Raw genomic sequence first — 23,839 nt, 5'->3', positions numbered from 1 at the left:
AGCAACCAAGTCCTGCTGAATCTTCAGAGCAGAGACTGGGCCCCTTAAAACAGCATTAACACCCAGCACTCCCAAGCAACCAAGTCCTGCTGAATCTTCAGAGCAGAGACTGGGCCCCTTAAAACAGCATTAACACCCAGCACTCCCAAGCAACCAAGTCCTGCTGAATCTTCAGAGCAGAGACTGGGCCCCTTAAAACAGCATTAACACCCAGCACTCCCAAGCAACCAAGTCCTGCTGAATCTTCAGAGCAGAGACTGGGCCCCTTAAAACAGCATTAACACCCAGCACTCCCAAGCAACCAAGTCCTGCTGAATCTTCAGAGCAGAGACTGGGCCCCTTAAAACAGCATTAACACCCAGCACTCCCAAGCAACCAAGTCCTGCTGAATCTTCAGAGCAGAGACTGGGCCCCTTAAAACAGCATTAACACCCAGCACTCCCAAGCAACCAAGTCCTGCTGAATCTTCAGAGCAGAGACTGGGCCCCTTAAAACAGCATTAACACCCAGCACTCCCAAGCAACCAAGTCCTGCTGAATCTTCAGAGCAGAGACTGGGCCCCTTAAAACAGCATTAACACCCAGCACTCCCAAGCAACCAAGTCCTGCTGAATCTTCAGAGCAGAGACTGGGCCCCTTAAAACAGCATTAACACCCAGCACTCCCAAGCAACCAAGTCCTGCTGAATCTTCAGAGCAGAGACTGGGCCCCTTAAAACAGCATTAACACCCAGCACTCCCAAGCAACCAAGTCCTGCTGAATCTTCAGAGCAGAGACTGGGCCCCTTAAAACAGCATTAACACCCAGCACTCCCAAGCAACCAAGTCCTGCTGAATCTTCAGAGCAGAGACTGGGCCCCTTAAAACAGCATTAACACCCAGCACTCCCAAGCAACCAAGTCCTGCTGAATCTTCAGAGCAGAGACTGGGCCCCTTAAAACAGCATTAACACCCAGCACTCCCAAGCAACCAAGTCCTGCTGAATCTTCAGAGCAGAGACTGGGCCCCTTAAAACAGCATTAACACCCAGCACTCCCAAGCAACCAAGTCCTGCTGAATCTTCAGAGCAGAGACTGGGCCCCTTAAAACAGCATTAACACCCAGCACTCCCAAGCAACCAAGTCCTGCTGAATCTTCAGAGCAGAGACTGGGCCCCTTAAAACAGCATTAACACCCAGCACTCCCAAGCAACCAAGTCCTGCTGAATCTTCAGAGCAGAGACTGGGCCCCTTAAAACAGCATTAACACCCAGCACTCCCAAGCAACCAAGTCCTGCTGAATCTTCAGAGCAGAGGTATCATCTCTGGAAGATTGCCCACCCACCCCACCCCACCCCACCCCACCCCACCCCTCCCCACCCCTCCCCACCCCACCCCACCCCACCCCACCCCACCCCTCCCCTCCCCTCCCCACCCCACCCCTCCCCTCCCCTCCCCTCCCCACCCCACCCCACCCCTCCCCTCCCCTCCCCTCCCCTCCCCTCCCCTCCCCACCACCGCACTACTTGCAAAGATGCTCCCGTTGTGCTGAACGCTCCTGGAGGAAGTCTCGTACACAATCAGACTTTCTCCATTATAGATTCATATTGTGTTCATACAGTGCAGCCCTTGCCCTTGCCAAACAGTCCTATTTTTCCACTCTCATTAGTTCATGTTCCCGCAACCCCAGGCGTCTCTTTCACACCTTTAATTCTCTTCTTCGCCCTGCTGTGGCCACCCCCAAAACTAACCTTACTGCTGATAACTTCGCATGTTACTTCACTGACAAGATTGAACAGCTAAGGAAAGAATTCTCCCCTCCTTGCCTTTCTGTTTCTCAATCACACATAGATCATGCCTTTCCTACCCTTCAGACATTCTCCCCAGCTACTGACCAAGAGGTGGCTGCTCTTCTTTGCTCCTCTCGCCCCACCACTTGCCCGCTCGATCCTGTCCCATCTCACCTTATTAGATCTCTCTCCACTTGTCTCGTGCCTTCTCTAACACACATCTTCAACTGCTCGCTCTCCTCTGGCATCGTCCCTGCTGACCTTAAACATGCCACTGTAGTACCTATACTAAAAAAACCATCCCTCGACCCATCCACCCCCTCTAACTACCGTCCCATATCCCTGCTCCCTTTTTCCTCAAAGCTTCTGGAAAGACTTGTCTTTACCCGTGTGTCTCATTTCCTCAATTCCAACTCTCTCCTTGACCCTCTTCAATCTGGCTTCCGCCCTCTCCACTCTACAGAGACTGCCCTTATCAAAGTTACTAACGACCTAATCGCAGCTAAATCCAAAGGCCACTACTCCATACTAATTCTTCTTGACCTCTCAGCGGCCTTTGACACCGTTGATCATGCTCTCCTTCTTCAAACTCTTCAATCGCTTGGTCTCTGTGACTCTGTCCTCTCATGGTTTTCCTCTTATCTCTCCCAACGCTCATTCAGTGTCTCCTTTTCTAATGATACCTCCTCCCCTTGCCCTGTCTCGGTTGGAGTTCCCCAAGGCTCCGTCCTTGGTCCCCTTCTATTTTCTCTTTATACTGCCTCTCTTGGCAAACTTATTACCTCTTTTGGATTTCACTACCACCTGTACGCTGATGACACCCAGCTATATCTCTCCTCCCCGGACCTCTCCCCTGCCGTCCTGCAACGTGTCACTGCTTGCCTTTCTTCCATCTCTGACTGGATGTCCTCCCGCTTTCTGAAACTCAATCTCTCAAAAACTGAGCTCCTTGTCTTTCCTCCTCCTAATACTGATCCTCCTCTCTGGCTCTCCCTCCAAGTTTGTGGTACCAACATCAGTCCATCCTTGCAAGCGCGCTGTCTTGGCGTCATACTTGACTCTGGTCTCACCTTTGAGCCTCACATCCAGCATGTTGCCAAATCCTGTAGATTCCATCTTAAAAACATAGCCCGCATCCGCCCCTTTCTTGCACCAGATACTACCAAGGAGCTTGTCCATGCTCTAGTAATTTCCCGCATGGATTATTGTAACCCTCTCCTGATTGGTCTCCCCAATAGCCGTACTGCACCCTTACAGTCCGTAATGAATGCTGCTGCTAGATTGATTTTCCTCTCTAGTCGTTTCTCTCACACCTCACCCCTCTGCCAGTCCTTACATTGGCTTCCTGTATGCTATAGGAGTCAATTCAAGGTACTAACTCACACCTATAAAGCACTGAACAACTCTAGCCCCTCTTATATCTCCTCACAGATCCATAGGTATGTCCCTTCTCGGTCTCTCCGTTCTGCCCGTGACCACCTCCTGTCCGTTGTCCGCACTCATACGGCCAACTCGCGCTTGCAGGACTTCTCGCGGGCGGCTCCCTTCCTATGGAATAGCCTGCCTACCGCCATCAGACTCTCCCCTAGTCTTGCATCTTTTAAGAAGTGCCTTAAAACCCATCTCTTTAGGAAAGCTTATGGCCTCCAAGACTAACCCTTACCTCACATACCTGTCTCTTGCCCTCTCCTAAAGGGCAGCCCACCTTATTTGATTGTAAATTCCTGTCCTAATGTGTTTTACACCCCACCTCCTATAGAATGTAAGCTCGTTTGAGCAGGGTCCTCTTCAACCTATTGTTCCTGTAAGTTTATTTGTAATTGTCCTATTTATAGTTAAATCCCCTCTCATAATATTGTAAAGCGCTACGGAATCTGTTGGCGCTATATAAATGGCAATAATAAATAAATAAAATAAAATGGCCGAGGATTGAGCAGTGAGGCTGCAGGGGCATGTTCTGTACACCAAAACTGCTTTATTAAGCTAAAGTTGCTCAGGTGACTATAGTGTCCCTTTATTCTGAAGCTGCATTTTTTTTGTGGTCCTATTGTCCTCCCACCCGGCCCCCACCCCTGAGCGGCGGGTGGGGGCCCTAAATAAAATGTCCCCCCAGGTGACTAGGGGTCCCCAAACCCCTAGTCATCCCCCCCCCCCAAAAAAAAATGATCCCCCTATCTACCCCCTCACCCTAAAAAATATGAGGGGGGGACATTTAACTAAGAACCTGTAAAAAAAAAAATAACTTACCATTCGATGTTTTCTTTCTTCTAAAAATCTTATTTTTTCAGCCCCAAAAAAGGCCAAATAAATATCCATAATAACCGACGCAATAAAAAAAAAAAAAATAAAAAAAACGAGCGCAAAAAAAAAGCCTAGCCCCGCCCTGCAATTAGGCTCAGAGCACTCTGATTGGTGGGTTTAAGCCATCCAATCAGAATGCTCTGACAGGTAAATGAAGAGACTGACAGGTAAGTCTCTACATTTACCTGTCACAGCACTCTGATTAGTTGGTTTGAAATCCACCAGTTTCAAACTGGTAAATTGTATTACAACGATGATATTTTAAGTAAAAGTTAAGTTTTTTGCATTTTTTTACAAACGAAAGGCACTTTTATGGACTATATTATTGTTGTAATATGTTTTACTGTTTTAAATCACTAATAATTGTGTTTAGTGAAGTCTCCCGAGAATAACAGTACCCCCCATGTACAGGTTTTATGATGTTTTGGAAAGTTAGAGCGTCACATATAAGGCTTGCATTTAATTTTTTTCACATTGAAATTTGCCAGATTAGTTATGTTGCCTTTGAGAGTGTATGGTAGCCCAGGAATGAGAATTGCCCCCATGATGGCATACCATTTGCAAAAGTAGACAACCCGAGGTATTGCAAGTGGGGTATGTCCAGTCTTTCTTAGTAGCCACTTAGTCACAAACACTGGCCAAATATTAGTGTTTTGCTTTTTTCACACAAAAACAAATATGAACGCTAACTTCGGCCAGTGTTTGTGACTAAGTGGCTACTAAAAAGACTAAACATACCCCACTTTCAATACCTTGGCTTGTATACTTTTTCAAATGGTATGCCATTATGGGGGTAATTCTCTTTCCTGGGCTACCACACCGTCTCAAAGGTAACATTACTAATCTGGCAAATTTCTATTTGAAAATGGGACGTTCTATATTTGACCCTGTAACTTTCCAAAACACCATAAAACCTGTTAATGGGGGGTACTGCTGTACTCGTGAGACATCGCTGATTACAAATATGTGCATTTTTTTGCAGTAAAACCTAACAGTATTATGACATTCACAGCTAAAATGGCAGACGGAAATACAAATTTAAAAAAAAATCGTATTTTCTCACATTTTTTTAAATTTTATTCATAATAAATTATGTTCCATATATGAATAGTTAATGATAGATTAAAGCCCTGTTTCTCCTGAACAAAACGATATATAATAAGTGTGGGTGCATTTAATATGAAAGAGGGGAACTACGGGTGAACAGACATATAGCGCAAATTCCAGGTTTTGTTTACGTTTTGTTTTGATCAGAACGTGCACTATTGACTCCGTCCTGAAGGGGTTAAATTTAAGAGCATTAGCCCCATTGGTCACAAAATAATAATGAATAAAGTTTGTCAAACCCATACCTCCACTAACTCTGAGCTTTTGTAAGATGGCCATTTGAATTCTGCAAGGCTGCCTATTCCATAAAAATGTCAGAAGGGCAGAAGGAACCTTCCTAAAAAAGGTGTAGTGAGGGGAATCACTCTAAGGAAGTATAACATTTTGGTAGTAATTTTAACCAAATCAAATCTACCTAACCATGACATTTCAAGACCACACCACCTCTCAATGTCCTCCGTAAATGTGGGCCAGACCTTAGCTCGGTTATACTGTGAGCACATCTGATTTAAAATAAAACAATTATTTTCATGCAGGCTGTGTCAGTCACAGCCAGAGGAGGTGTGGCTAGAATCATTTAAACAGAAACAAACTCCAAAATAGCAGAGAATTGAGCAGTGAGGTATCAGGGGCAGGACCTATCCCCCCAAACGGCTTCATTAACCTGAAGTTGAGAAAAGTTGAAAAATATTTAATGATCTTTAAAATATCATGTATTGTAGGATTAGTTGCAATTAATATAATTTTAGACTTCTTTCAGACACAGGAACTGAGCAGCCCCATATATCTAACATTATTAACCTTTAGCCCAGCATTGCAAGTCATACTCCCATGTGTATTAAGAAGGGTCCCATTTCTGAAGGCATTCATTTAATCATGTATATAGTAAAGTCCTTTTTGTAAATTATATTTTACCCCCTAAGTATAACCATTTGTATAATGCATCACTTTAATCATGGATTGGACAGAATGGTTACTAAGTTACAAGCCTTTTTACATATTTTAAAGAATCAGATAACCTTATGTGTACACCTCGTAATTAACTGAATTCTTAGACATAGAAAAGCTTTCGCAATTAGATATTCACCACCAATGTTTCCAACCTAAAAAATGGATATTATATTGCAGTGCGTACACATTGCTGTATTGGTCCAGATGTGTGCAAAGAATTTGTGTTATTTTTGGGTGCTGTATGTTTGAAAAAATATACTTTTTTGGCAGCAAGCCAATCTGATTTGATTATTGGAGCTCTGGTGTGACAGCAGCTAATTTCCCACATTTAATGGTGCAGAAAGCAAGGGCAGGATTTAAGTCTGAATTATTACTGACTGAATATCTAAAAATATTCTGCTGCAATAAGATTATAAGAACTGAAGAAAAGTTCAAATTGTTCCCTGGAAAGAGTTTTAGTACCCGGCTTGAAACAGGAGAAACATATGGTGACTGAAGCTGCATGATGACATTCCAAGGGTCCTCCAGAGTTACTATGCGAAGGTAGATGTGAGCAGGAGGAGAATTGCATTACCCAGTATTGGAGAGATTTGATGATACTAAATTGAGATGTGCGTCCGACCTCTTTATCCTTGTCTATTGACGATAAATAGTACATGACGACTTGCAAACAGAAGAATGGTTTGGCAGGGGATTATCAAAGAATAACTACGTACTTCAAAAACAATTCTTCCATCTGATAATCTGTGATAATCTCCAAAATACTTCAGAAAGGTCTGTGTCTTTTGTAACAAATCTGTAGAAAGCTGCTCATATTTAGATATGACATGCATATCAATTTATAACTTTTTTGACATATGTTTTTCTGGATTTTTTCACCAGTTTACTGATAAAATATATTGTTTAACTGAGTGAAACTGACCACCCAATTACAGGATTCCACGCATTCAGATATTTCAAACCATGAACAGAATATCTGTGAGTGATGTTACAGTAGTCCCAAACATGTTTTTGCTTTAAAAAAAACCCCCATAACTATAAATTTAAAAATAAATGTCATCATAAAACATTAGTTTCAGGAATACAATCTCCTACTTTATTAAATAAATAACCCCCCCCCCCCCACACACACACCCCCTCCCCCCAAAAAAGGTGGGTTTCTTTATATACCTAGTGTTTAGTGACTACAATTCACCCTTGATAAAGGCCTCCAGTGCCGAAACGTTGGGTGTCCATTCTGTCCACTGATTAGGTACATATTGTGTACAGCAATCTATATATTGTTGGTTTGTTTGTATCAGTTTTGGTTCATTACTAACCTTTTCATTTTTGTACTATATAAACATGAAATATACATAATGTTATGCGGAAATCATGAATTAATTGAATACTGACGTCTGGTTATTGTATTACCTCTCTGTGGGTTTATATCGATTAATTTAAATAATGTTATACTATTGATCATGTAATACAATTAGTTTTTTATTGAGAATAGGGGTACAGGTATTTATTTAATATGCGATTACTATTGTACCACTAGAGGGGGTGGTTTTTATACCCTTTGCACCCAGACCTTGAATACATGCTGTACATTAATTGGTTACTGCTACTTGCTTTAATTCAAATTCAATCTCCTACTGCATGGCGACTGATGTTATTACCAGCTGATTTTGTAAAGAGACGGCCACTTTGTGGCTGTAGAGAAGAAACATTTTAAGGATATTTTTTAGTACTATACAATAAGTTGAATACAACTTCATATTCAACTAATACCTGCTACTTTATTATACAGGTAGTGAGGATTGGTCGCTAGAAGGGCTTAACATAATTCAAATAATAGTTGGATTTGGGTTTAGAGTTTCCATCTTTATTTTGCTACTTTTATCATTATTGACTCTTTAGACCCCCCATACACTGTGTGCAGAATTATTAGGCAAATGAGTATTTTGACCACATCATCCTCTTTATGCATGTTGTCTTACTCCAAGCTGTATAGGCTCGAAAGCCTACTACCAATTAAGCATATTAGGTGATGAGCATCTCTGTAATGAGAAGGGGTGTGGTCTAATGACATCAACACCCTATATCAGGTGTGCATAATTATTAGGCAACTTCCTTTCCTTTGGCAAAATGGGTCAAAAGAAGGACTTGACAGGCTCAGAAAAGTCAAAAATAGTGAGATATCTTGCAGAGGGATGCAGCACTCTTAAAATTGCAAAGCTTCTGAAGCGTGATCATCGAACAATCAAGCGTTTCATTCAAAATAGTCAACAGGGTCGCAAGAAGCGTGTGGAGAAACCAAGGCGCAAAATAACTGCCCATGAACTGAGAAAAGTCAAGCGTGCAGCTGCCAAGATGCCACTTGCCACCAGTTTGCCCATATTTCAGAGCTGCAACATCACTGGAGTGCCCAAAAGCACAAGGTGTGCAATACTCAGAGACATGGCCAAGGTAAGAAAGGCTGAAAGACGACCACCACTGAACAAGACACACAAGCTGAAACGTCAAGACTGGGCCAAGAAATATCTCAAGACTGATTTTTCTAAGGTTTTATGGACTGATGAAATGAGAGTGAGTCTTGATGGGCCAGATGGATGGATTGGTAAAGGGCAGAGAGCTCCAGTCCAACTCAGACGCCAGCAAGGTGGAGGTGGAGTACTGGTTTGGGCTGGTATCATCAAAGATGAGCTTGTGGGGCCTTTTCGGGTTGAGGATGGAGTCAAGCTCAACTCCCAGTTTCTGGAAGACACCTTCTTCAAGCAGTGGTACAGGAAGAAGTCTGCATCCTTCAAGAAAAACATGATTTTCATGCAGGACAATGCTCCATCACACGCGTCCAAGTACTCCACAGCGTGGCTGGCAAGAAAGGGTATAAAAGAAGAAAATCTAATGACATGGCCTCCTTGTTCACCTGATCTGAACCCCATTGAGAACCTGTGGTCCATCATCAAATGTGAGATTTACAAGGAGGGAAAACAGTACACCTCTCTGAACAGTGTCTGGGAGGCTGTGGTTGCTGCTGCACGCAATGTTGATGGTGAACAGATCAAAACACTGACAGAATCCATGGATGGCAGGCTTTTGAGTGTCCTTGCAAAGAAAGGTGGCTATATTGGTCACTGATTTGTTTTTGTTATGTTTTTGAATGTAAGAAATGTATATTTGTGAATGTTGAGATGTTATATTGGTTTCACTGGTAAAAATAAATAATTGAAATGGGTATATATTTGTTTTTTGTTAAGTTGCCTAATAATTATGCACAGTAATAGTCACCTGCACACACAGATATCCCCCTAAAATAGCTATAACTAAAAACAAACTAAAAACTACTTCCAAAAATATTCAGCTTTGATATTAATGAGTTTTTTGGGTTCATTGAGAACATGGTTGTTGTTCAATAATAAAATTAATCCTCAAAAATACAACTTGCCTAATAATTCTGCACTCCCTGTATATAGCAACTAGAGGGGCATAATATATCAGTGAGAACAAATTATTTGATACCCAAAAAATAAAATCTTAATCTTGTAAAGAACTATAATGTCTCCAGGCTGTTGATTTTTATTCTTTGGTCATTCTCCCCCCCTATATATTCTTGGATCCACAACTCAATGATTCATTAGACGTGGACATTTACTCAAATATGACCTAAATTGGGACATATTCCCCTGAGCATCAATTTAAACCTGAGAGTCAACAGGAAAAGATGAAAGAACATATGATGGAGGGGAGAGAGGAAAAATATAAAGAAATTAAGAGACATTATAAGACGATTGACATGATACATTGCCTTTTCTACACACTGTACTTTGAGAGATGCAAGTCACGATTTTAATTGATTATCATTAAGGTAATTAGTGTGCTTAAAGAAGTCACACCACTAGAAGAATCCTTGTTGAGACTCAGAAGTGAAGTCCGGGTGGATGATATAGGACTTTTTAGGAAGAAATCTCAAGAGGTAAAAATTACTGTTATCCCACCTGTTAAAAAAAAACAAAAACACAGGTACAGAGCGAAATGAACCACAAAACAGTTACAAACCAACAATTAACTGTGTGTATCTGGGAGTGTTTCAGTGAGTATGTGTGCATAGCAGTGTCTCTGCATATGGGCATACATCACTGCAACATACCCCTATATTAAGATACAAACACATGCCTTCAATCAAACAACAACTTAATACACAAGAACACTGAAACACATACACTACACTAAGTAACCTACTGCATTGAAATAGCATCCTTACATACAAACACACAACTACATTCAAATGTCAACACTACACACTAATACACCCCTACAGGCATACACACATACTCCATATAAAGACATGCTTACATTCAAACACAAACACTGCTCACAAACACAGCCTTGCGAGGATGGGCAAATGTTAGATCCCCAACTGGCATTGCATAATGTGAGTTGTACATCAGATGGGGATCTACCTACGGCCACACTTGTGCTGGGGGGTGGGCCAAAACAATTTTACACCAGGGCTCTTTCTACAGTAGTTCCACCAATGAATGACCGTTATTTATTACCTTAAGGCTTCACTGGGGTACGTGCTGGAAGAGAACACTGGATCCATGTCATCTATCAGACTCGAGTCATGATTGTTTCTGTAACAAAAAAAAATGATATTTGAAACATAGACCAGTAAATGGACAATGGGAAAGGAAAGGCTGGTTAACCATTGTGGCTACACATGTAAAGATCAGGAATGGAAATCATGTACTGTCACTTTAATTAATACATATGCCAGGCATCAGAGCGCTCATTAGTCACATTGCTAGAAGCAGCACGGAGTATATGAGATGTATTTTTTATGCAGAAGAAGCTTAAAATATGAAGAGATTAAAGAAAATAATTTGTAATTGTGACGAGAGCAATCTCGCCACATTGCATTGGAGAAGCCTGGCTGCCCGCCTGCTGCCTTTGGACTATGGCCCTGGGAGATTGGGCCCTTTAAAAACAGTATTCGGCCATACCAGAGTGTATGTCACTCATTCTGGCCCTTTAAATACAGTGGGGTCATTTGGTACTTGCCCTGTGTGAGCTGTGGTAACCCAGATAGCTATGCCATGGAGCCTATTCGTGTGATTAAAGACTTTGGCTCTATGGCGATTAAACTGTATTCGGTTGGTCTGAGTGCCATTCACCTAATAATGTGCACTCAGACCTGAGCTATCTGGGGATATGTGAAATGTCTGTGTGGTATGTGTAAAATGTGACTTTATGTATTTCAAAGTGTTTTATGTCGTTTTGCAACCATGTGGTTAATGGAGTCTGCCTCTAGTCCTGGATAATTGGATTACTTCTCCAATTATCTCCAGGGCAGAAGGGAGGAAACCAGGATGCATTGTGGGGATGTTTTTTCTGCCAGCCAGGGGGAACAAAAGATACTTTTACTAACTTTTGAACCCCTGGTCTGATTCATGTCATTTTTTAATATGTTGTTCCCCTGAATGGATTGATTGAGGATATGTATTTTTATGTGCATGTGATGTATGGTTTTAAAGTTACAGAGTATGTGTGGAAACTGTATTTTTACTGTATGTATAATGGGATTATGTGTCACACTAAGGGGAGGGGATGTGTGGGTTGCACCCGTGATACTATTGGTTATTTTATGCCTCCCCCTGGGTGTGGCCTGTATGTGTACTCATGTAATAAAAACCAGGCTGGGTGCCCCAGCACCACTGCTTGACCCTCAACACGGAGCCTTGTCTCGTTCTTGGGGGGATTCACTGTATGCTGTTGGAGATCGATTGCTAGGAGTGTAAGCGGATGTCTGCTTTTCCTGTTCGTCTGTTAGCAGCTATTCGTGAGGTTCCAGTTTGGAGTGCTATTTTGTATCCAGTTCTGGAGTTTGGTGTTCTGCAGTAGCTGTGCCTGTCTCTCAGAAAGGGGCATATCGCCTAAACGGATTTCAACCCCTTGTCTGCTGAAACGGTCCGTTACAGTAATGTTAGACGATGAGAAAAATGGCTGTTCATTTCTCTCCAAGGCGTCTAACTGGCTAAAAGTAAAACCAGACAATGCCATGTAATTACACAAGGAGCTCACACTCTTACCCTTGGGCAATGCCATATTTTGCTACTTTGTTGTATACATTTATATTTGCATTTTTTCAGGACATGCGCCAGTTATACCAGCATTCTGAAGCTTCCAGACAATGAGTTACTTTTTTACCGTGCTGGCATTTCGACTCTAAAGATCTGCAAAGATTTCTATTACTGTGTTTTATTTTACAGCTAGTATGTCCATTGGACGTAGAGCAAACCTGGTATAATTCAGGATATTGCATCCATTAATAAGTACACAAATCTGGCTAAAATGATTGAAAGTTATGTCCAACTAACGTGTTTATTTTAGTAGACTCAGAAGTGAAGTCCGGGTGGATGACATAGGATGTTTTAGGAGTAAATCTCTTGAGGTGAAAATGACTGTTCTCCCACCTGTTAAACAAACACACGGATACAGAGTGAAATAAACCACAAGACGGTTACAAACCAACAATTATCAAGTTTTTCATTACCGAACATTTACCACCGTTAATATACTGGGGATAAGCGCAATACACGAAGAATTAAGATATCGGAAGAAATATTTAGATTGTGAACAATATTGCTTGATTGCACCCACGTTACTAGACAGGTTTCTTCAATAAGAAGTGGACAGTTGTAACATTCATTGCTAAAACCAAGTGCAGATGAGCACAGTGGGCAGAACTAATGCCTGGGGTCCATCAGCTGAGGGGTCCATCAGCTGAGGGGTCCCATCAGTTGGCCCAGGCACATAGAGTCAAAGTGAAGCCACGGTGCTGGAGGAAATTGAGTAACAGTCACTTCCTTCCTAACCAATGATCTGCATGGAGAGGACCAGTGAGGATGGAGGGAGCCTAGCCCAGACTCAGCCAGATGCTACTGGACAACAGTGAAGCCACCCTCCTGTACACAAAATATATGGAAGCAGGCTTTGTGTTGCCCTAGGCATGACAAAACTCAGGCGTCCTCCCCCATTACCCCCCGCGCGCCACCCCACCCTTCCCCCCTGCCCCGCCTTCTAAATACACACACAGACACACATTCACTGACAGACACGCATACACTAGCTAACAGACATACACACTCACTAACAGACACATACAGTGACTAGCAGACACACACATTCACCAACAGACAAGCATGCACTATCACTAACAGACACACACATAGTAACACACTCCCTAACAGACACACTCCCTGACATACACACACTCACTAACAGACACACACACACTAACACACACACACACACACACACACTAATAGACACACACACTTACTCACTAACAGACACACACACTTACTCACTAGCAGACACACACACACACACTAACAGACACGCACACTCACTCACGAACAGACACACACTCACTAACAGACAGGGAGGGAGCCTAGCCCAGACTCAGCCATTTGCTACTGGACCGCAGTGAAGCCACCCTCCTGTACACAAAATATATGGAAGCAGGCAGTGGTGTATCCTGGTTTTGTGCTGCCCTAGGCATGACAAAACTCAGGCGTCCTCCCCCATTACCCCCCGCACGCCACCCCAGCCTTCCCTCCTGCCCCGCCTTCTAAATACACACACAGACACACATTCACTGACAGACACGCATACACTAGCTAACAGACATACACACTCACTAACAGACACATACAGTGACTAGCAGACACACACATTCACCAACAGACACGCATACACTCTCACTAACAGACAAACACATAGTAACACACTCCCTAACAGACACACTCCCTGGCATACACACACTCACTAACAGACACACACCCACACACACTAAAACACACACACACACACTAAAAGACACACACACACTTACTCACTAACAGACACACACACTTACTCACTAACAGACACACACACACACACACTAACAGACACGCACACTCACTCACGAACAGACACACACTCACTAACAGACAGGGAGGGAGCCTAGCCCAGACTCAGCCAGATGCTACTGGACCACAGTGGAGCCACCCTCCTGTCCCCAAAATATATGGAAGCAGGCAGTAGTGTATCCTGGTTTTGTGCTGCCCTAGGCATGACAAAACTCAGGCGTCCTCCCCCATTACCCCCCGCGCGCCACCCCACCCTTCCCCCTGCCCCGCCTTCTAAATACACACACAGACACACATTCACTGACAGACACACATACACTAGCTAACAGACATACACACTCACTAACAGACACATACAGTGACTAGCAGACACACACATTTACCAACAGACATGCATACACTCTCACTAACAGACACACACATAGTAACACACTCCCTAACAGACACACACTCACTAACAGACACACACACACTAACACACACACACACACTAACCGACACACACACTTACTCACTAACAGACACACACACTTACTCACTAACAGACACACACACACACACACACACACTAACAGACATGCACACTCACTCACTAACAGACACACACTCACTAACAGACACACACACACACACTAACAGACACACACTCGCTAAAAGACACACACACTCACTAACAGATACACACACCAACACACATACACACACCTTTACACACACACACACTAACAGACACACACACTAACACACTAACAGACACACACACTGACACACACACACACACTAACACACTAACAGACACACACACTAACACACTCACTCACATTAATACACTCACATTAACACACTCACATTAACACACTCACTTTTTTCTTTTTTTATTCAATCCCCCTAGCCTCCTTACCTTTGGGAATGCTCAGGGGGGTTGTCCCTTTCACTGGGGTCCAGTGGGGCTGCTGGGTGGCGCTGGCGAGGGAGCACTGTCCTCTGAGCTCTCTGCTCAGCTCCCTCGCGCGCCACAGAGTGATGCCGGGAGCCGGAATATGACGTCATATTCCGGCTCCCGGCATCACTCTGCGGCGCGCTCAGGGGAAAGTGCTCAGGGGAAAGTGCTCCCTCGTTAGCACCGCCCGACTGGATTTTTAGTTAGCCGTTAGGCTAACAAGACATATGCCCTGGGCATTTGGGGGTGGCTTTTTTTGCCGCCCCATGGAAAATGCCGCCCAAGGCAAATGCCTTGTTTGCCTTGCGGCTAATACGTCCCTGGAAGCAGGGTATATCTAAAAATATATAAATTGTGATCTGAGTGTCTGTGTGTGTATATATGTGAATGTCTGTCTCTATGAGTCAGTGTGTGTATATGTGTTTCTGTGTTTGTGTCAGTGTAAATATGTGTGTGTATAGGTTTGTATGTGTCAGTGGAGTGTGTGTACTTATGTGTGTATCTGTGTGTGTTTGTGTCAGTGTGTGTAGTTACATGTAACTCTGTGTGTATATGTGTCTGTGTGTGTGCATGTATGTATCTTTGTGTGTTTCAATGTGTATGCGTGCTTGGTAGTTTATGTGCATATGTGAATACATCTCAGCATTCTGACACATATGCTTCATTCAAACACACCCCTACATGGAAAAAAATACAAACACATGCCTTCAATCAAATGCCAACTCTACATACAAGCCCATTTACTACACACAAGTACACCAATGCTTACATCAACAGTATATACAAACAGGGCTGCCACCAGAAATTTCGGTGCCCCTGACATAGCACAAAGTCTGCCCCCCCCCACCCCCGCCCGCTTCCTTTCCGGGTCCGCCCACGCCCTACCTAGTCCGCTGACAATGATGCAGGACTGAATGTGGTGTGTATAGTGGAAGTGAATTAGAATGTGTGTAATGGATGTAGTGTTTGTGTGTATTAGATACTGTTTGTGCAGTGAATGCAGAGTGTGTGTTTGTGTAGCGGATGCAGTGTGTATAGTGAACGCAGAGTGTGTTTGAGTAGTGGATGTAGTGTGTGCACAGTGATGTAGTGTGTGTTTGTGTAGTGGATGTAGTGTTTGTATGTACTAGATGAAATGTGTATAGTGGATGCAGTGTCTGTAGTGTGTGTATTAGACACAGTGTCTGTGTATAGTGAATGCAGAGTGCTTCAATTTGTGGTGGATGTAGTGTGTGTACTGTGAATACAGGATGTTTGTGTAGTGGATGCTGTGTGTACAGTTAATGCAGAGTGTGTGTCAGTATAGTGAATCCAGAGTGTGTGCATAGTTTAGTGAATGCAGAATGTGTGTTAGTGTGTAATGAATGCAGAGTGTGTGTTAGTGTGTAGTGAATGCAGAGTGTGTCAGTGTAATGAATGTAGTGTGTGTGTTAGTGCAGTGAATGCAGAGTGTGTGTAAATGTGTAGTAAATGCAGAGTGTGTGTTAATGTGTAGTGAATGCAGAGAGTGTGTTAGTGTGTAGCGGATTCAGAGTGTGTGTTAGTGTAGTGAATGCAGAGTGCTAATGTGTAGTGAATGCAGAGAGTGTTTGAGTAGTGGATGTAGTGTATGTACAGTGATGTAGTGTGTGTTTGTGTAGTGGATGTAGTGTTTGTATGCACTAGATGAAATGTGTTTAGCGGATGTAGTGTCTGTAGTGTATGTAGTGTGTGTATTAGACGCAGTGTCTGTGTATAGTGAATGCAGAGTGTTTCAATTGTGGTGGATGTAGTGTATGTACTGTGAATACAGGATGTTTGTGTAGTGGATGCTGTGTGTACAGTTAATGCAGAGTGTATGTTAGTGTAGTGAATGAAGAGTGTGTGTGTCAGTATAGTGAATCCAGAGTGTGTGCATAGTTTAGTGAATGCAGAGTGTGTGTTAGTGTGTAATAAATAAAGAGTGTGTGTTAGGGTGTAGTGAATGCAGAGTGTGTCAGTGTAATGAATGTAGTGTGTGTGTAAATTTGTAGTGAATGCAGGGTGTGTGTTAATGTGTAGTGAATGCAGAGAGTGTGTTCGTGTAGTGAATGCAGAGTGTGTTAATGTGTAGTGAATGCAGAGAGTGTGTTAGTGTGTAGCGGATGCAGAGTGTGTGTGTTAGTGTAGTGAATGCAGAGTGTGTTAATGTGTAGCGAATGTCAGTATAGTGGATGCAGTGAGTGTGTTAGTGTGTAGTGTATGCAGAGTGCATGTGTTATTAGTGAATGCAGTGTGTGTATTGTATTAGTGTATTCGTGTATGCAGTGTGTGTGTTAGTGTATGCAGTGTATGTTGTGTTGGTGTATGCAGAGTGTGTTGTGTTAGTGTATGCAGAGTGTGTGTTGTGTTAGTGTATGCAGTGTGTGTTGTGTTAGTGTATGCAGAGTGTGTGTTGTGTTAGTGTATGCAGTGCGTGTTGTGTTAGTGTATGCAGTGTGTGTGTGTTGTGTCAGTGTATGCAGAGTGTGTATTGTGTTGGTGTCTATTCATTGTGTGTAGTGATGTACCGAACTGTCCGCCGGCGAACAGTTCCCGGCGAACTTAGCGTGTTCGCGTTCGCCGCGGCGGGCGGACACATGCGCAGTTCGATCCGCCCCCTATTCGTCATCATTGGGCAAACTTTGACCCTGTGCCTCTCGGTCAGCAGACACATTCCAGCCAATCAGCAGCACTCCCTCCCTTCCACACCCTCCAACCTCCATCCCAGCATCCATTTTCGATTCATTCTGAAGCTGCATGCTTAGTGAGAGGAGGGAAAGTTTAGCTGCTGCTGATTAGATAGGGAAATTGATAGCTAGGCTAGGGTATTCAGTGTCCACTACAATCCTGAAGGACTCATCTGATCTCTGCTGTAAGGACAGCACCCCAAAAAGCCCTTTTTAGGGCTATAACATCAGGCTGCTTTTTTTTTTTTTTTTTCCTGTGTAATGTAATTGCAGGTGCCTGCCTGCCAGCTTCTGTGTGAGGTTCACATTAGATACTGTGCCTACTTGCCCAGTGCCACCACTCATATCTGTTTTAACAATTGGTTAAGCTTTAGATTTAAAAGAAATAAAACATTTTCACTGTAATAGAAGAGCAGTTGCCTGCCTGCCAGCTTCTGTGTCAGGTTGGATGCCTTGCCCATTTGCACAGTCAGTGCCACCACTCATATCTGTTTTTACAATAGGTTAAACTTTAGATTTAAAAGAAATATATTTTTTTCACTGTAATAGGAGAGCAGTTAGTTGTCTGCAAGCGTCTGGGTGTCAGGCCTACTTCAGCATGTGCTCTGCAGACCTGTGCCAGCGTGCTTTGACAGTTGCCAATCATATCTGGTGTCTCTTTAGCGTGCTTTTACAAAGAAAAAAGGTTTCCAGTGTAAGCTAATAGCAGCCAGTCAGTGTCCTTCAAGCGGCTCTGTCAGGCCTTCCGTCAGTGTGTGCTCTGCAGACCTGTGCCAGCGTGCTTTGACAGTTGCCAATCATATCTGGTGTCTCTATAGCGTGCTTTTACAAAGAAAAAAGGTTTCTAGTGTAAGCTAATAGCAGCCAGTCAGTGTCCTTCAAGCGGCTCTGTCAGTCCTTCCTTCAGCGTGTGCTCTGCAGACCTGTGCCAGCGTGCTTTGACAGTTGCCAATCATATCTGGTGTCTCTATAGCGTGCATTTACAAAGAAAAAAGGTTTCTAGTGTAAGCTAATAGCAGCCAGTCAGTGTCCTTCAAGCGGCTCTGTCAGTCCTTCCTTCAGCGTGTGCTCTCCAGAACTGTTCCAGTGCACATTGCCAATCATATCTGGTGTCTCTATAGCGTGCTTTTAAAACCAAAATTTTTTTTTCACTGTTATAGATTGAATAGCAGTTACTTGTCTTCAAGCGGGTGTGTCAGGCCTACAGTGTGTGCTCTGCAGAACTGTTCAAGTGCACATTGCCAATCATATCTGGTGTCTCTATAGCGTGCTTTTACAAAGAAAATTTGTTTTTCACTGTTATAGATTGAATAGCAGTTACTTGTCTTCAAGCGGGTGTGTCAGGCCTACAGTGTGTGCTCTGCAGAACTGTTACAGTTCACATTGCCAATCATATCTGGTCTCACAGTAGCTTGCACGCATAGTACCACTAATCCCCAAAAAAATGACAGGCAGAGGCAGGCCACCCCGCAGGGGCCGTCGTGGTCGTGGTGCTGTGATTCCCTTTTGCCCTAGAATAATGCCCAGTTTTCAGAAGCCACGTACCCTGAACTTGAAAAGTTCTGAAGACATAGTTGACTGGCTAACACAGGACACCCAATCTTGTACAGCCTCCGCTCGGAACCTTGACGCACCATCCTCCTCCAGCTTAGCTTCAGGCACCTCTCAAGATACCACTCACCCGCCTGCCGCCACCACCAAAACTAGCACCACAGCCGCTTTACTTGGTATGTCAAAGGAGTTATTCACACACCCGTTTGAAGAAATGAGTGATGCGCAACCATTATTGCTAGAGGATGTAGATAACAGGGATATGTCTCAGGCAGGCAGCATTAAACACATGGAGGTACGGTGTGATGATGATGATGTTGTACCCGCTGCTGCTTCCTTTGCTGAGTTGTCAGATACAAGCGAAGCGGTTGATGATGACGATGCGTCCATGGATGTCACGTGGGTGCCCGCTCGGCAAGAAGAAGAACAGGGCGAAAGTTCAGATGGGGAGACAGAGAGGAGGAGGAGACGAGTTGGAAGCAGGGGGGGGTCGTCGCAAGGAGCTAGTGGCACAACCAGACAGCATGCATTGGCACCCGGGGTCAGCCCGACAGCACGCCAATCAACGCATGCTGTGTCCACCACCAGAATGCCGTCATTGCAGAGCTCAGCAGTGTGGCATTTTTTTTGTGTGTCTGCCTCGGACAACAGCGATGCAATTTGCAACCTGTGCCAAAGGAAACTGAGTCGTGGGAGGTCCAACACCCACCTAGGTACAACTGCTTTGCGTAGGCACATGATCTCACATCACAAACGCCTATGGGATCAACACATGAGTACAAGCAGCACGCCTACTCCTGGTCTAGCATCTTCAGCCACGTCAACCACTGCTGTCCTTCTTGCCCCCTCCCAACCATCCGCCACTCCGTCTCCCGCCTTGAGCAGTTCCTGCTCATCTGCCCACAGTCATGTGTCTGTCAAGGACATGTTTGAGCGTAAGAAGCCAATGTCACCAAGTCACCCCCTTGCCCAGCGTCTGACAGCTGGCTTGTCCGAACTATTAGCCCGCCAGCTTTTACCATACAATCTGGTTGAGTCTGAGGCGTTCAAAAAATTTGTAGCTATTGGGACACCGCAGTGGAAGGTACCCGGCCGGAATTTCTTTTCACAAAAGGCAATCCCCAACTTGTACTTGATTGTGCAAAAGGAAGTCATGGCATGTCTGGCACACAGTGTTGGGGCAAGGGTCCATCTGACCACTGATACCTGGTCTGCAAAGCATGGTCAGGGCAGGTATATCACCTACACTGCGCATTGGGTAAACCTGCTGACGGCTGACAAGCAAGGAATGCGTGGCATTGCAGAGGAGTTGGTGACACCGCCACGAATTGCAGGCAGTCCTGCTGCTACCTCCTCTACTTCTCCTACTCCATCCTCTTCCATAACCTCCTCGGCTGAGTCCTCTTGTGCTGCTGCGTCTTGCTCCACATCAACGGCACCCCCCCAGCTCCCCAGGTACTATTCCACATCCCGGATACGGCAGTGTCACGCCGTCTTGGGTTTGATTTGCTTGAAAGCAGAGAGTCACACCGGACAAGCACTCCTGTCCGCCCTGAACGCACAGGTGGAAAAGTGGCTGACTCTGGATATCGGCAAAGTGGTGTGTGACAACGGAAAAAATTTGATAGTGGCATTGAAGTTGGGCAAATTGACACATGTGCCGTGCATGGTACATGTGTGTAATCTGATCGTACAACGCTTTGTGCATAAGTACACAGGCTTACAGGACGTCCTGAAGCAGGCCAGGAAGGTGTGTGGCCATTTCAGGCGTTCCTACACGGCCATGGCTCACTTTGCCGATATCCAGCGGCGAAACAACATGCCAGTGAGGCGCTTGATTTGCGACAGCCCTACACGTTGGAATTCAACACTCCTAATGTTCGACCGCCTGCTCCAACAAGAAAAAGCTGTTAATGAATATTTGTATGACCGGGGTGCTAGGACAGCCTCTGGGGAGCTGGAATTTTTTTTGCCACATTACTGGACGCTCATGCGCAATGCCTGTAGGCTCATGCGTCCTTTTGAGGAGGTGACAAACCTAGTCAGTCGCAACGAAGGCACCATCAGCGACATCATACCATTTGTTTTCTTCCTGGAGCGTGCCCTGCGAAGAGTGCTGGATCAGGCTGTAGATGAGCGTGAAGAGGAAGAGGAAGAGTTGTGGTCACCATCACCACCAGAAACAGCCTTATCAGCATCGCTTGCTGGACCTGCGGCAACGCTGGAAGAGGATTGTGAGGAAGAGGAGTCAGAGGAGGATTGTAGCTTTGAGGAGGAGGAGGAGGAGCAAGACCAAACACAACAGGCATCCCAGGGTGCTCGTTGTCACCTATCTGGTACCCGTGGTGTTGTACGTGGCTGGGGGGAAGAACATACCTTCAATGACATCAGTGAGGAGGAGGAACGGGAAATGAGTAGCTCGTTATCCAACCTTGTGCAAATGGGGTCTTTCATGCTGTCCTGCCTGTTGAGGGACCCTCATATAAAAAGGCTGAAGGAGAATGACCTGTACTGGGTGTCCACGCTACTAGACCCCCGGTATAAGCAGAAAGTGGCGGAAATGTTACCGAATTACAACAAGTCGGAAAGGATGCAGCATTTGCAAAATAAATTAAAAAGTATGCTTTACACAGCGTATAAGAGTGATGTCACAGCACAACGGGAATCTAACAGGGGGAGAGGTGGAAGTCATCCTCCTCCTCCTCCTCCCACGACCACGCCGGCAAGGACAGGACGCTTTAAAGACGTGTTGTTGATGGAGGACATGCGGACCTTTTTAAGTCCTATGCATCGCCACAGCCCTTCGGGATCCACCCTCAGAGAGCGACTCGACCGACAGGTAGCAGACTACCTCGCCTTAACTGCAGATATCGACACTCTGAGGAGCGATGAACCCCTTGACTACTGGGTGTGCAGGCTTGACCTGTGGCCTGAGATATCCCAATTTGCGATAGAACTTCTGGCCTGCCCCGCTTCAAGTGTCCTGTCAGAAAGGACCTTCAGTGCAGCAGGAGGTATTGTCACTGAGAAGAGAAGTCGCCTAGAAAAGTCTAGATTACCTCACCTTTATTAAGATGAATGAGGGATGGATCCCGAAGGGACTGACACTGGGCGATACATTCGATTAAAAAAGGCCTGAGGAGATGAGCTGCCTTGGGCTAAAAATGGTCCACACGCTGCTGTATTTTAGCTCTGAATGACGTTTGACTTGCGTGACTTATCCGCCACCAACTAGGGTTCAAGCCGCCATGTTTTAGGGCACTTTCTGCCTGTGAAACAAACATCAATTTTTCTGGCCACCGCTACAGCAGCGGCTGCAACAATACCAAATTTTTCAGGCATGTGTACATGCCTAATTTTTAGGCCCACTGGTGCAGCACTGTGGCTTCAAAAACCAAACCAAAAACAAATCCTCCAAGATGGCACCAATATACCAGTGGTCTAAGCATCTTCCCACCTTGGCCTAAAAAGGGGAGGTGATTCAACAATTAAAAATCTCTGCCATTTACACGTCCACTGATAGGAGACGTGGAAGGTATTAAACTGATATGAACAATACTAAACTCACCACTCCTATCTGGTGGCACATTAGCTTGCCCGCGCAGTGCCCCAAATTTCAAGTAAGAGGACCGACCAAGCATCTTCTTCCATCTCCCTGTTACATAAATCAATGACATATCCATAGAAATTGTAGAGAATATCCAGGATAGTTTTACAAGGCCAAATCATGTCGCCTGTTGAAAGAGGTGACCTTGCTCGGGTCCCAGGTGTGCGGTTCCTAAAATGGCTGCCATATACACGTCCACTGATAGGAGACGCGGAAGGTATTAAACTGATATGAACATTTACTAAACTCACCACTCCGAGTGCTGTTATTTATTTAATTTTTTTGTGGTGAGGCTTTACAGGACAGAGTGCTTCTCCACGGGACATGTTAACTCACGGGCAGCTGGCTCATCAAGGAACCAGAGCAGCTTGAACGAGGTGACCTTGCTCGGGTCCCAGGTGTGCGGTTCCTAAAATGGCTGCCATATACACGTCCACTGATAGGAGACGCGGAAGGTATTAAACTGATATGAACAATACTCCACTCCTATCAGTAGGTCCGTCCCATTGTGATTTATGCCCCCCACCCACCGCGCAGGGATGGGGGCCGGGGAGGAGGAAAGTAGGCCCCCCCATTGTGATTTATGGCCCCCACCGGGAAATGCCATATCCATAGAAGCGCAGGGGTTGGGGAGGACAGTAGCTCCCCCCAGTGTGTATCATGGGCTTTGAGGACAGGTGTCAATCCATACCTGCCAAGTGACCCTATGTAGGGGTAACAGTCCCTATTCTGCTCTGTGTCAGTGTGTATCATGGTCTCTGTGGACGGGGAACAGTCTCTATTCTGCTCTGTGTCAGTGTGTATCATGGACTCTGTGGACAGGGAACAGTCTCTATTCTGCTCTGTGTCAGTGTGTATCATGGTCTCTGTGGACGGGGAACAGTCTCTATTCTGCTCTGTGTCAGTGTGTATCATGGTCTCTGTGGACGGGGAACAGTCTCTATTCTGCTCTGTGTCAGTGTGTATCATGGACTATGTGGACAGGGAACAGTCTCTATTCTGCTCTGTGTCAGTGTGTATCATGGTCT

General features: G+C 44.8%; 1 protein-coding gene across 1 annotated transcript in view; it reads right to left on the bottom strand.

Moving 5' to 3' along the window:
* Positions 1–9,950: 9,950 nt before the first annotated feature.
* The window catches only part of LOC134612360 (uncharacterized), a 38,561-nt gene continuing 24,672 nt past the window's right edge, over positions 9,951–23,839 (bottom strand). Inside the window, exons 5-7 of the mRNA XM_063456695.1 lie at positions 12,488–12,583; positions 10,667–10,744; positions 9,951–10,105 (exon numbers count right to left, since the gene is read on the bottom strand). Coding sequence (XP_063312765.1) covers positions 10,006–10,105; positions 10,667–10,744; positions 12,488–12,583 — 274 coding nt within the window. The 3' untranslated portion in view covers positions 9,951–10,005. The remainder of the gene's footprint in view (positions 10,106–10,666; positions 10,745–12,487; positions 12,584–23,839) is intronic.

The sequence above is a fragment of the Pelobates fuscus genome, chromosome 5 (genome assembly GCF_036172605.1).
Source record: "Pelobates fuscus isolate aPelFus1 chromosome 5, aPelFus1.pri, whole genome shotgun sequence".
NCBI classification, from domain to species: Eukaryota; Metazoa; Chordata; class Amphibia; order Anura; family Pelobatidae; genus Pelobates; species Pelobates fuscus.
This window is presented reverse-complemented; position numbering and strand designations above follow the sequence as displayed.